Below are 15201 nucleotides of genomic sequence, written 5' to 3'. Positions count from 1 at the left end.
TTAAAAGGACTAGCACATCCTAGCAGACAATGTGTATGTGTGTGTGTGTTCTCTCACTCAACGGATGCATGTGGGTGTAGTGACCTTGATCAGCACTTCTTCAGCCAATCACAGCTCTGTCCGCTCTTACGTCACTTAACGCGTGACACCCACGCGAACAGCGAGAACTGAAGAGATTTAGCGGGAAGCAATTATTCAGCGCCAAAGGACTCAATACTCAACAGCTTCTGTTACCCTGCTGCAACAAGACACTGCGTAATCATGTATTGGACTTAACCGAATCGAATCATTTCTCGTAATATAAGGAAACATCCATACGTTTTATTACCTTAACTGTTGTATCCTCATTCAAGCTATGTAAGTATTAATATAATTAAAATTTTCGAATCGATTGACGAGTATTTTCTGCGATTGTGCATGTCATCTCCTATGCCTCGTGGTGATTCATTTGAGTGCATGGTGCAAAATTTACTTTTACTGATTATTTGTGTAATTTGTTAATTTTCGGAATTACGATGTTGAATCTTTTGTGTGTCTAAAAGTTGTATGTAGAATTTTTGCTTAAGTGTAGTTGGCGTTGAAAGGAGCTTTTTTCGGATAACTTGTTTCATCGTCAACGCTCGAGCAAACGTCCTATTTACGACTATATAATATAATGTTTGCTCTATCTGGATCACCATCCAATGGAGTAACGTTACAAACTTCGTGTCCTGGCGCATTTAGGGCACATCAATCTCTATTAATTCCGCTCCTGCTACTTGGACACAACTGCAATAAGTGGCAGAGGAACATGTCCCTCTCTTCATGCTGGAAAATTGTCTCAGCTGTAGATGAAATCAAATTAATCTGCCGTAATATGAACCTCACCCCCCTCCCAGAATAAATTCAAATCTGCCGTCTCCAATGTCGAAGACAAGTCTGCTCCTCTGATCCTCCACAGCATTGTTTCCCAACTTCATAAATATTTTGAACATTGCTTTAAAAAAAAAAAAATATGGGAGAGGTCTTACCCGTCCCCTCCTCCCCCAATGTTTAAGACAGATTTGCGCCGAATGCTTGGACCTACAGCTAGCCTTACGTGAGATTCGAGCCTGCTAGGTCCTGCCGGGAATCGAAACCAGATCTTCCCCGCCTTACAATAATCATATAGTCACGACGGAGTTTTACTGGTCGATCCGGTTTTGTACAGCGAAATACTCAATACTAAGGTAGTCCTAATCTCAGATTTTATTTTCTTTTAGCGACATAATTTTACAAAATAGCAAACAAAGAAGGAACTGAATACACATGGAAATAATTGTATATAACGGAACTCGTAACACAATCTAAAGAATTATGACATAACAGTCTGTGAATTCGTTCTCTGTGCTGAGGATAGTTTAGTTTATACAACGATCGTCCTCATTATGTAAAGCTTGCACAGACAGATTTCCATTTTCTGACAACATTTAGTTCTGTAGTTGAACCCGGAGTTTATGGGTCTAACTTTCTCGAGTTTTCTGTACGTGATTCTACGTCATGTCTACGGGAATTTAGGTTACCAATCTTGGTTAAATACTGATATAAGACTTAAGAGATTTTAAAGATGGCCGTAAGTTGGATACAATGAATAGATAACGCACAATCTGTCCCTCATCATGACCAAATAAGGAAGTTAACTCATTTAGATAGAGACTGACAGAAAACGGCCGAGTAAAGGAATAATATCCATGTTTATCTTAGTCTCTCAAACTATAGCCTGTCACTAATCAGGATTGGAACTGAAGTTGCACCTGAATGATTGGATCTGGAATCACCTCATCAAAAAGATTCATCTATGTGGATGAGAAATCTCATTAAATTTTTCCAGTTTAAACTATGAGATTTTCTTTTTATATCTATCGCAAATATCTCCAATGGACAGACTAAATTTATAAAAACAATTCAGTAGTTCAACAATACTAAAGAAGAATAAACAAAATACTCAATACGAAGTGAAAAAGACGTCGAAATTATCAACTAGTATAATTGGAACAGAACACAACTTACGTAAGTTTGTCCATATTAAGATAATGCTAAATAATAATAATATTATAATCTTTACCCTCCATATATATAAAGAAAGAAAGAAAAAAAAATTCTAACCTACATCTGAAATACGGTTAGACTATTTGAACTAAATGAAAGAACACGAAAAATCTGTATATTTTATGCATTTACAGTACCTTGTCAAAATTTCTGGCGTATAGAATTTCGCTTGCCTTGTAGCGTTCTTGCAAAATGTTCTTAACATGTATCGACTTGTCGGACTGAAAAAAAAGAAAAGAAAAAAAAGATTACTATACAATAGGCTTTCAAGTTCGATTTTATATCAAATTCACAGATGACATACAGAATGAGCCAGAAATACGATTACATATTTAAATTAAATTCAGTGTCTTACTGTGTATTGCAGAAGGAAGTGGTGGATATTTTAACGTTGAAACTTCATTTATTATTTCAGCTAAGAGTCACGTGTCTCAACGTCACTAACCAAAATGGCGCTGAACATACAGAATCAAGTCACCGTCGCAGTATGGATGATTGGGTGTCAGAATGGTCGTGAGGTTGTACGACGAGATTGGTTGTAAGGTTATTTGAAAAGGGTTGCGCTCGGAAACCGCGAGACATCGACATGCTGAAGATAACAGTAGAGAAAGAAATTTATGATGTTCACGTACCAGCAGGAAATATGAGGTTTTTCAAAGCATTGTAGATTATGCTGTGTTGCAAACGGTGGGAAATTGGAGACAAATCAGTGATTCGATATTGTTGTTTATCGTTAGTTTGAGACGTTGCATTTCCAATGGTATCATACCGGAATGCATATTTCTATCATATGATGAAACTTACACAATGAAACGTGTACTAGTATCACTGACTCACCCCACATATATATACATAGGGTGTTCATTTATTATGTAGCCAAAATTCACAGGTGAAATCCTCACACCTAAACAATAATAAAAAAAAAAAAAAAGTACATATGAACATAGGGCGAAAAACACGTTGTTTCAAAGTTACGAGATGCCGAAATCGAAAGAAAAAAAATGCAACTTTGAGGCTGCCTAGCTCGAAAACTATGAGATATATAAAAGGGGGTTAAACAAATATTAGAGGAACTATTTGGTCTAGGAATTAATTCGTGCGGTTGGTACGCACACATTGAAGCTGTAGTACAAACACAAAATACATAAATACCTTAAGAAAAATATTGTCCATCGCTAGCCACCACTTTCGCCCATCTGTCAGGCAATGTACGGATTCCGTGGCGAAAGAAGTCCTCATCCTTGGAAGCGATCCAGTCAGAGACCCATGTTTCGATATCTTCTGAAGAAGTAAACCGCTGTCCAATCAAATCGTTGTTCATGCAATCGAACAAGTAGTAGTCCGAAGGAGCAACGTCTGGTGAATACGGCGGGTGGGGTAAAACTTCCCATCCGACATTTTCTAAATAGGTTTTGACCGGTTTTGCGACATGTGGGCGAGCGTTATCATGTTGAACAATAAGTTTATCATGTCTGTTCTCCCATTCTGGTCGTGTTCTGGCCAGAGCTTGCTTCAAACGCATTAATTGTCGTCGATAACGTTCTCCATTCATAGTTTCACCCGGTTGCAGCAGCTCATAGTACACCACACCTTTCATATCCCACCATATGCACAGCATAACCTTTGCACAGTGAATATCTCGTTTTGGTTGTGATGGACCTGGTTCACCTGGTTTCACCCAGGCCTTTTTTCGTTTAGGGTTCTCGTAATGGATCCACTTCTCATCACCCGTAATAATACGATGCAGAAACCCCTTTCTGCTCTGTCGTTGAAGCAGCAATTCGCAAATGGTTTTTCGTCTTTCAACGTCTCTGTCTTTCAATTCATGTGGAACCCAATGTGACATCTTTTGAATCATTCCCATGGCTTTCAAGCGTTTGGAGACTGTTGTTTGATCAACGCCTAATGCTGCTGCAAATTGTTCCTGCGTTTGACACGAATCCTGCTCGAGCAATGCTGTCAATTCTTCGTCTTGAAATTTTTTTGGCTGTCCAGCTCGCTCTTGGTCTGCCAAGCCGAAATCACCACTTCTAAACCGTGCAAACCACTTCTGACACGTTCGCTCAGCTAGAGCATGGTCACCATACACTTCCACCAAAATACGATGACTTTCAGTCGCACTTTTCTGCATGTTAAAGTAATGCAGCAGGACACCCCGCAAAAACACTTTATCAGGCACAAATTGCGCCATGTTCACTTAACTACAAACTGGTGTTGTTGACGCTTTAATCCACTGCCCTATACTACGAACGATACGCGATGACAGGGGTTTGCAACACATGTGTGGATACACGGAACTGTGGGACGCTCCGTTCGTTGCGCCATCTCTTGTCCACCCGCACGAATTAATTCCTAGACCAAATAGTACATTGTTTATCTAAATAACCATGTTTCAGACTTGGTATTTATCGGAGCAACGGATTTTATAGATGGAGCTGCAGTATAGGTTCCGCTCTTCCACCTCCCTCCCTAAAATCATGTGCGCCGGTACACCCCAACTCCGAAACATAGGTATATATATCGAGAGAGAGAGAGAGAGAGAGAGAGAGAGAGAGAGAGAGAGAGAGGATGAACCTGAAAGATGTGCACAAACTCCGGGAGATGATTCGTTTCATCAAGAGAAGATAGAAAGTCCTCTTGCATGTTGTCGAATTCCGCGTCGTGTACGAGTGACAGCGGTGCCAACTTGAAATCAACAATCGAATCCTGACAACTGGAACGGAACAGAAAGATATGCACAAACTTTGGGAAGTGATTCGTGACATCAAAACTACTTAAATGTTGCTATGAACATCAGCAAAATGGCACATTAGGCAGTTGCGCAGACAGAGATAGTTTGTGCATATCTTTCTGTTCCGTTCCAGTTGTCAGGATTCAATTGTTGATTTCAAGTTGGCACCCCTGTCACTCGTACACGACGCGGAATTTGACAACATGCAAGAGGACTTTCTATCTTCTTTTCATGAAACGAATCATCTCCCAGAGTTTGTGCACATCTTTCAGGTTTACCCTATATATATATATATATATATGTATGGAGAAAGGACTGACAAATATAATTTGATATTTAAATTTTTAATTATCTGCAAGTATCTCACTAAAAAAAAACATTATTTTCTAGTCGTGTTAAACTTGAATTAACGTGTACAATCAAGAAAGAAAGAAAGAAAGAAAAAAAAAACAGTATTCTGTAAGTTTTGTATTTTAAATTATTTTATTTTATATTATCATTGCTTGGTTACTACTTAGGAAGAAGAGTTATGCAATAGTAACTTACAAAGTAAAAACTATGTTTAAGAAAATCAATGCACTCGGAATTCATATTTCTAGAAACATTCTCAATCGGACGTAATGACACCAAAAAAACCTGTTCTACTCATTATGTTAGGGTGATTTCATAAATAACACATAAAAGGATAGTACTTAGGAGATGGCAACGAGCTTTCGTGGATGGAGAGCTAGAGTGACAGGCCTATAGTTTATACATTTGTCCCCTTCTCCCTGAGCTAGTTGCTTGCGTGTGTATCTTTGGCGCATGGGTATTGGGTTCGATTCTCAGGGGAAGAGCATTCAAATTTGAACGGACGTCCACGTCTCTAATAGCCTCGGTGTTGAAAATGGACGCTAAGTCCAATTCAACCAACTGAAGAATGAAAATTACGCCAGTTGCAGTGTGAAACTTAAGGAAACAGTAAAGCACATGCTATTCCTTAGCATACACAATTAGAAGTGACAGAAATGGCGTCTACAGGCGCCTCGGGTAATGTGATGGTCAAACATGAAATATAGTACATAAAATTATTATTATTATTATAGAACAGTTATGATGGTAGTATGTTGTAATTAGGTGCAAAAATTCGTCAGAAAAAAGCATAAAAACGGACCTGATTTCATCCGAGATAGGCCACATATTTACAAAACAACGCACGCTCGCATTTAAAGGTTATGACCAATGTGTTGAGCAAGTACGAATAAGATGCGAGAACCTCACCCACTTTGCAATCCAGACATGATTTCACCAGACTGCGACTTATGCCCCAAGTTAATATACATATATATATATCTTGTGTGAAAGATGTTTTTGTTAGCCAATCCAGGACTGAACAAAAGTGGTGGCCGCAAACACGAATTGTACATTTTCAGGACACTACTGGAAAGCAGAGAGTAAAGATTCTAAGGAAATGTCTACACGTAGATACAAATCAATAGTTAACACAAACAAAATTGGCAGCTGTCTTTTACAAACCTTCGGGAAACGTTTTGCTTCCGCTAGATTAAGCTATTACAATAAATAGAGTGATTTTTTTAGTTAAAATTTGTTACTTGTGTTTGAGGGCTTCCGTTCAGTTTATACTAGGTTTGGGCAAAACTCATTTCTAGAAAAAAAAAAATCATCATTTCGGTTTTCTTCAAAAGCTGAACAGATTTTGAAGATTTTTTTTTAATAAAGTTTCCAAAAGCCGGTAGCGTTTTTTTTTTTTTTTTTTTTTTTCCTAACCAGGAAAACACGTTTTTGTACCCATCACTACTTTCTACACTTCTTTTCTTCATCCAATTTAACTTAATGCTTTATTTCCTTGTAACTTCTGATGACATCTACTATTTCGGCCCGCATATCAAGTATTTATTACACCGGTAAAAAGGCACTTTAAGAACACACCATAAACACCGTCTAATACGAACGAAACTTGCTCGTGTATTTGTAGAGAGCAGGGATGATCGTAGTGTCTATAGAGCGATTGCTAGTACTTCGCAGATCTTTAAACAACACGTGGATCATAGTCTGTGATCGCAAGATGACGGCAGCTACCACCTATTGTGCAAATAAGTTACTTCCAGTGTAGCTGTGTAGTGGAGCTATGGGAGGACGAGTGATTGTTCCGCAAAAATGCCGCTCGATGGCTCGTGTCAGTAATGTATACGAATGGAGCCAGCTGGCTCTCCATGTAAGCGAATGAACACTTAACAATCGGTTGTTGGACACAAGTCTACGTTCCCACGATTGCCTGACACCTGCTGATCGTTAAGTACGTCTTCAGTGGTGTCGGAAGAGACTGCAGTGGCGAGGTGAATGGAGCGGTGGTATTAAGCGATAAGAATAGTTTCTATCTCGAATATAGTAACTGCCATGTGCGTGTCAATAAAGGTTCAGGTGAACGGAGATAATCCAATGTGTGTTGGTGCTCGCCATCCACAACCCTCTCCTCACATCCATGCATGGGGGCAATATCCTACATAACACACTTGCTTGTCTGGTATGTTGTATATTTGCAATTTTATCAATCCTATCCTCCAATTTTATTTCGATACTTTGTGGGACCCCAACTTCCAGACGAACACCGAAAGTCCCCATATCAGTAGACAAAATTCAGCATGTTCTATTTGGTCTACACCTTCTATTCTGGCATGCTAGGTCTCCGGACTTAAACACATATCAAGCATGTGTAGGATATGATGGGATGACGACTGACCACCAGCCACGACGACCAGGGATGACGACTGACGACTGCCAGGCTCTGATAACGACCATCGCCTATGTCAAAACATAGAGTTGGATATCACAGTCCCGACAGACATTCAGCATACCATGTATCATTACATTCTTGTGCAATAACTTAGGCCAGATTCATGAACACTTACCGCGAATACATCATGTATCTATCTTTAATTAAGTTTTACAGCTAAGTTTTACTTAACAATGATCTAAAGAAGTCAGTATTTTGAATGCTTACCTTGGATTTGAACAAACAGAAGGTGTTTGGACAACATCTTGAGATCTCTTTACATCTAGCCACCTACGATCCTTTGGTGTATATGGTGTATTAGCCAACAATGAATTCTGTGGTAAGGATTGCAAGATTTCACACCTGAAATCGTTATAAACAAATGAATAGAACATGAAGTACGAATTTATACGAAAATTACATTCAAGTCATTCGAATATACAGTATTCAAAATGGCTATCAGTGACACAACTTGACTTTACTTTCCATCTATCCTTTTTCTTCTCTTCGCTCACTCTATATTTCTAGAGCTGAAAGTTAAAGATCAGTGTTTAACAATTCTAATGTGTGTATGTCTTGAACGTCATATATTGTCTTAGAAATCCTAACTCGGGCGTGGAAAAATTACCTAAGAAATAAGACAGTCATATAACTCAAATACAAGAATGATGAGGTACTGAGTAAGACTTTTTTGCGTAAAAAATATTTCATCAGACAAGGATGGGAAAAGAAACACACAAACTGTCGCCGTTACAACATAGTTCTGTCATATTTTCTAACTTATTTCTGGTACGCAATTTCTATATAAAAAGTACTTATTCAGGGTGTCTACTGGAATACCAGAAAGTAAATTAATGACTTTTTCATGACTTTTCATGACCTTTTTGTTCAAATTTTCATGACCATGGCGATAAAAATTTACCATTAGTAATAATAAACCCCTACCATCAGTGGTGTATTGGAACTATGCGGGTTGCTAGTCTTAAATATCACTTATTGTGAATCTTAAAGAAAGAATCTAAAATTCTGCCGCCTTGTGCTCGAGCACAGAATAGCACTTACCTAAATACGGGCCTGCTCTTACCAGTGAATCAACTGTATTTGAAGTTTTAATTCTGAGTATAATTATCCATCTAGCAGAAATTTGTCTGAAATTAAGCACTCAGAGAACTGCCCAAAGACAAAACAAATTATAAAAGAAATTCGTTTTAAAAAAATAAATCATCAAATTTAAAATCTGCAAACTCAAACGAATAATATTATTTGCATAAGTCTAAAGGCCCAAAAATACACAATTTACATTTCTTAGAAGTAAAGAAATAGCAGATCAGAAAGTTGGCCAGTAAAAAGTTGTTACTATATTACAGAGACTAGAAGATGAAATGGGGAGCAGCTAGGAAGACAGTAAAGTACCAGTTAGCCAGCACTAACTGGTGGGGGAAATTCTCACAATTACTGACCTGATACAACTATTACAGTACATGCAGTATGAGGTATAAAAGTATGAAGTATAAAAATATACTCTGAGATTTCAGATTTTCATGACCAGTTGGGTAAATAAAGGACTTTTTCATAGCTTTCATGACCACTAAGCAAAATATATGACTTTTTCATGATTTTCATGACTTTCATGACCAGTAGACACCCTGTTATTTAGTTGTTTAGAACACAAAACAGACTGAAGGTCATAGAAATTTAGTTTTCAAACCTATACAAGCTTGTCAGCTGGATCTAAAGGAGAAAAGAAAATAGAATATATATATATATATAGTTCAGTTATTATGCTATTTTGTATATCGACGTATGAGGGATGACGTCCTTCGGCGAGCACACTATCCGAGAAAAGGAAAGGGAGGACACGGCCTGGGACCTATATGTTAGGTACCACTCCGGCATTTGCCTGGTGTGAATGAGGAAACCCTCATTCAGGATGGTTGGCCTGAAAAAGCTTTTTACACTTTTTCGACCTAGTGTCCCCACAGGGAATCGATCCCGGGACCGCTGGCACCGAAGGCGAGAGAGTTAGCGACTACGCTACGCGGGACCAGAAGTAAGTAAGTACAATATAACAGGGTGTATACTAAAATTCCAAAATGAAATTTCGTGACTTTTTCGTGGCCTTTTCTTTACCAAATCATAAAATTTCGTAACACTCTCAAGAGCAAATTTGAGTGCGAATTAGGCCGAAGTTTCATCCATGCGATAGAAGCATGGTTTGCTTGCGATTTGATAGCATCGAAAGCCGACCATAGACATTTTTGGTGGTGAATTTTGACGTTTTATAGAACAAAATTTTCCAGTTTGTACTTACATTTGTTCAGATAAAGAAAATCGTGACCCAAAAGCTAAATTTCGTGACTTTTTCTTGACTTTCATGACCGTTTTCTGATTTCGTGACTTTTTGTGACCGATAGACACCCTATATAACCTAGTTTAGTTACAACGAAAATTAGTAATATTAATTTAATGAAATGAAATTTTTAATTTAACGTTCCACGACTATGACTTTTACGCTAAGTAGATGAATAATTAATGAAATGTATAATTATGAAAAAACTGGTGAAATGGAAATGTGGGAGCAACTGGAAGAACCCGAGGAAACCTATAGACAAGATGTTATTCATCACAAACTCATATGGTGTGGGATGATCCAAGGGACCTCTCGTACCAGAAGTGAACGCGCTACCACTAAGCCATCGTACAAATCACGAAATAATACAACAATATTAATTCTTCTGAATATTGCGTCTTCGTAAAAATTAGGTTTATAATATGATGAATGAAAGCAAAACAATTAATGCAAAGTAAACATACTTTTTCTTGCTAGACAATCCGGCTTCATTTTGTGTTGCTTTTCTTTTACTTCCTACTCTCAAACAAGGGCCTGTTGTGGCGGAATTGGATTCATCGGGATTGTCGTCTTCTAATAATTCATCTGATGACCCTCTCCGTACGATTCTTCTCAGCCCGTTCAGAACACCTAATAAGGAAGATACAAGCATTGTAATTCGATATAATTACAGGGATTTATCAAAAGAATATTCTACGAACTTCTCTTTTCTTAAAACCAAATAATAAAAATAAATATCTAACATCTAACCACACTTACAACTACGAAATGAATGTTTCTAGAGTGACAGAAGACATAATTTACTTTGTTAAAAATCTGCCTTAATGATAAGATATCAAGAAATGCTTTTATCAGAGGAAAATTAAATGATATGAACAAGTGATTATGTAGATAATAACTTGTCTCATTCTTGTACGAGGGTTGTCCACAAAGTCCCAGACGTTTTGGCCTATCACAGCAGTGGGCGGGGCTAGAGTTGCCATCTTGGTGTCAGAACTTTGCCACACAGTACGCATCCAGCTGTGGTAGCGTGAAGACTGTGACATTCTTACTGCGCTTTCTGTGAGGTGTTACAATGTGCGGCTGTAATAGAAAATCTCGCCTCTTGTGAAGTGCGTTCTGTGATTAGGTTTTTGTTGGCAAAAAACCATAAGCCAATTGAAATCCATCGCCAACTGTGTGAAGGGTACGGACATGGAATAAACCCTTCCAATACTCTTGGATGGTTTCGTATGGGAGGTGTTCGATCACCCACCATACAGCCCGGATTTGGCACAAAGCGACTACCATCTCTTCATAGCGATGAGACTTGGCTCGCTACACAACACTTTGATACTGACGTCAAACTGCATGCCGGTGTAAGCCAGTGGTTGAAATCGCAGACGACAGATTCCTACCGCGATGGTATTGAAAAACTTGTGCCACCGTATGGAGGTGCCTTAATTTACATGGCGATTATATGGGAAAATAGCTTAAGAGTTTACCCTGGATAGCCCTCGTATATTTGATATTCTTTCTTAATCTATCCTCTTCAGTTGTCTAATACCTCTTAAAATCCAAACACATATTCTTAATTGCTTAAGAAACATACGGAACATTCATTTATAACACTAACTCCATGTTCCCTGAAGACAGTTATTATGAATAATCATCTGTAATATTTCAGAGACTAAAACTACTATTTCTGGCAGCAAACTATTGAGAATTCTACATACTTTTATTCTTCTTTACGTTCTGAATTTTTAGAAAAGTACTGTATATCTGTATATTTTCTACCAAACTTGTACAGAAAAAAAAGAAAACTTATTAACTTGATAGAAAATTAGCTCGATAGAATAGCCTTACAGGTTCTAAGTTCTCAGCTAGCTAGCTTATAAATACAAATTATTACTTTTAAGTGCACCCAAATAAATAAAAATCTTTCCACACAACACAAACGACTGTTTATGTACCAAACCCATTATGTACCATTTCCTGGGATCATGGCTGCCTACAGCGAGGGGAAAGGGGCAGTTGCCCCCCCCCCCGGGATTTTCGGAAGATGTTCAGGACTTAGAAATATATGTCAAAACATACCAAAAATGAAAAATGAAATGAAATGAAATCTTTGAGTTTTACGTCCCACGGTTATGCCGGTTAGGCTAAAGGAGACGGTACTGATGAGATATGAATGAAATGGTGGAATGAAGAAAGTGGGAGAAAACGGGAGAACACCGAGAAAACCCACGCACACGGTGTTTGTCCACCACAAAGTTCACTTGGCGGGGGCTGGGATCGTACCCGGGACCCCAAACACCATAGGTGAACGCTCTACCACTGAGCCACCGCGGCCCCTCAAAACATACCAATTTGGTCTCGCATACTATAGTACTTAAAATATTGTAATATCCTATGTGATGTCGTAAACAAGCAGTTCCACGCTTCAATGTTTACAAACAACACCACATGGTTCGGCAAGAGGATCTTCCACCAGAGGGACCTGTAATCACATGCAGACGACGGCTTCTGGCCCCTCCCACGGAGCAGAAGACATCGGAGCAGCAGCGCCACCGCCACCCAAAAGGACCCTATAAATTGGATGGACGAAGGCAACTCGACACCAGTTCTCTGGTGACCCTCCTCTAGTCTGCTACGGGACTCTTGGAGTAACCTAACCCCAGGCCTCTAGTCTGCTACGGGACTACGCCTATCCTATCTCCTGGCTTAGCCTGCTACGGGGCTCTGTCTGGGTATACCAACCTCAGCCGCTTAGCCTGCTACGGGGCTCTGTTGGCAACTTAACCTGCCTCTGCTTGCTACGGAGCATTGGTTCCTTAACTCCACTCCTCTTAGCCTGCTACGGGGCTCTGTTGGAGATCCTGTCTGCGACCACTCGGTCAAAGACTACCTTTTACTCACCCTTTTAAATAGAGACCAAATTGTATAGTATTTTGTACAAATACTCATATTTTTATAATAAAACTGGTAGTGGGAGACGATTCCGGACACTCTTTTTATTAACTGCTCTACCTCTTCCTTATATGAGACAAAATTACACAAAGTTTTACATGGTAGAGGCTTTGACCGGCTCAGTATCGATCTGAATACTCCCCTACCGGACAGTATTTTTATTAACCGGAAGTGGACTTTTTTTTTCTTTGGAAGGTATGTGAATTTTTTTAAAGTGTTAGTGCTTTTAAGTGAACTGAATTTTGTTTATGCCTCAAACTAGAACTGGTAAAAACACTTGTCCAGAAAACATTTTTAACATGGAGCAAAATTCGCGCCCTTCTTTTAATATACCACACCTCACTAAGTATTCGGGACACGTTACGGAGGACCCCGATAGATTTTTTATGCTTTTTGACCATCTTGCATTATTGCACTCGTGGAATGAACAGAAAAAGAAAGAACTATTACCTATGTACTTACAAGATGTAGCACTTGATTTAGTCCTACAGTTAAAGGCCCAGAATCAGTTAGACGCGCTTAATTATGACCAATTAAAAGACAAATTAGTTGCACTGAGTAGACCAAGATTACCGGCATATCGAGCGGAATTCGAAATTTTTCAAGTCCAACAAGGTGAAAACGAGCCAGTAGATGCTTATTTTCTCAGAAAATTAAGGGTCATTAGACAAGTTCTGCCTCAGGCCACCGAGGAGCAGAAAATAAATTATTTATCCTTAGGTTTAAAGAAAACTTTTTTGCAAAAGATAGCGTTAGAAACATTTACAACTGTTCACGCCTTACAAACGCATTTACACAACCTCGAGAAAGCAAATGACCTCATGAAGAAACGTGATTACGTGGAATTACAACAGGCATTCTATTCACTCTGCGATCAGAGTACACCAGTCAGCAGTTTGCATTCATCATCAATCGCTGGCGCTTCCTTCCCTGTGCATCAACAACAACTGACCTATCCAATATGTAACCCAACACCTAGTTGGAATCAATACCAGCAACTAGCTCCAAATTTTCCTACACCTTCAGCACCACAGCTACAGGGTGCATCACAAAATCAGATAACTCTAAATCCTTCCCCCCAAGTTGCTAATCCGAATCCCCCTCCCGAACCCCCCGCGCCTAGCACATCTAGTAATTCCAGTGCAAACAATTCATTAGATTTCACTAAATTAGCAAATCAAATGGCTGAACTATCTCTTCTTGTAGCTCAAAATGCTATAAAGAACTCACAATTTAGGAGAGGTGGCCGTAACAATTATAGGTCGAAAAGTACAAATAACGGTAATCAAAATCGGCAGAAAAATGGAAATAAGAACAGTTCTAAAAATAATAATAAAGATAATAATAGTAATCCTAGGCCGGAAACTGTTACAGTATGCGGTACGTGCTATAAGAAAGGTCATTCTTCCAGTACATGTTATAAGAACAATCAGCAGGGAAACGCCTAGGGGGGCCCAAGGACACACCCTCTCAAGAACATGTTCTGAGGGCCGAAAACCAGGAAAAAAGTGAACAACAAAGATTGGCAAATACATCACTTTATGCAGTAGCTCCGTTATCAGATAGAAGGGAGAACATTAAAATGTTAAACCAGGAACATAAATTATTAATTAATGTAACAATTAATAAAGAAAAGTATCCTGTAATTATAGACACTGGCAGTTCATTGAGTCTTTGGCCTAAAAATTGGCTTCCACCAAACACAAAATTGATTCCTTTTAGCACTAATCTACGAGGAATTGAGAATTCTGTCGTAAATTTACGCTATATAGCTTTGATTACATTCAGAATTGGCTCAACAACATTTTCTCATTATTTCAGAATTTTAGAACATGGAGACTTTTTGCCTTTATTCGGTGAAGACATTCTAAATCGATTACAGACCAAAATTGACTTAAAGAATAACATGTTGTCAGTATACAAGAAACCACGGCCTGCGCAGTATCCAACTGAAATTGATACTCAGGAAAAATTATCTGCTAACGCTATGCATACAATAAAACAGCACAAGTCGGCTGATGTTTTTACAACACGAAAAGTTACCATACCAGCCAGGTCACATTTCTTTTTACCAATTAATATCAAGAATCGGCAAAAGAATAATAAATACTTTTTTATCTCCCCATTAGAAAATTTGCTGGACAAATACGGACTACAAACGTTGCCTACTAAAGTACCTAAGAATAATTTGACTTTATTGATATCAAATCCTACAAGTAGACCGGTAACGTTAGTAAAGAGCACCCCAATTGCGTATGTTGAAGAGAATGTTCAAGAAGTAGATTTACAGGGTGATTACCAAAAAGATGAACAAAATGACGAAACATTTTA

The 15201-nt window shown here is 38.6% G+C and overlaps 1 protein-coding gene across 2 annotated transcripts in view; it reads right to left on the bottom strand.

Moving 5' to 3' along the window:
* Positions 1 to 15201, bottom strand: part of LOC145663877 (uncharacterized) — a 107482-nt gene that overhangs the window by 41264 nt on the left and 51017 nt on the right. For both annotated transcript variants that reach the window (XM_081730019.1, XM_081730018.1), the window contains exons 7-9: positions 10386 to 10551; positions 7800 to 7934; positions 2205 to 2288 (exon numbers count right to left, since the gene is read on the bottom strand). In XM_081730019.1, coding sequence (XP_081586145.1) covers positions 2205 to 2288; positions 7800 to 7934; positions 10386 to 10551 — 385 coding nt within the window. The remainder of the gene's footprint in view (positions 1 to 2204; positions 2289 to 7799; positions 7935 to 10385; positions 10552 to 15201) is intronic.

This window comes from Thermobia domestica, chromosome 11 (assembly GCF_964235325.1).
Source record: "Thermobia domestica chromosome 11, izTheDome1.hap1.1, whole genome shotgun sequence".
Lineage (NCBI taxonomy): Eukaryota > Metazoa > Arthropoda > Insecta > Zygentoma > Lepismatidae > Thermobia > Thermobia domestica.
This window is presented reverse-complemented; position numbering and strand designations above follow the sequence as displayed.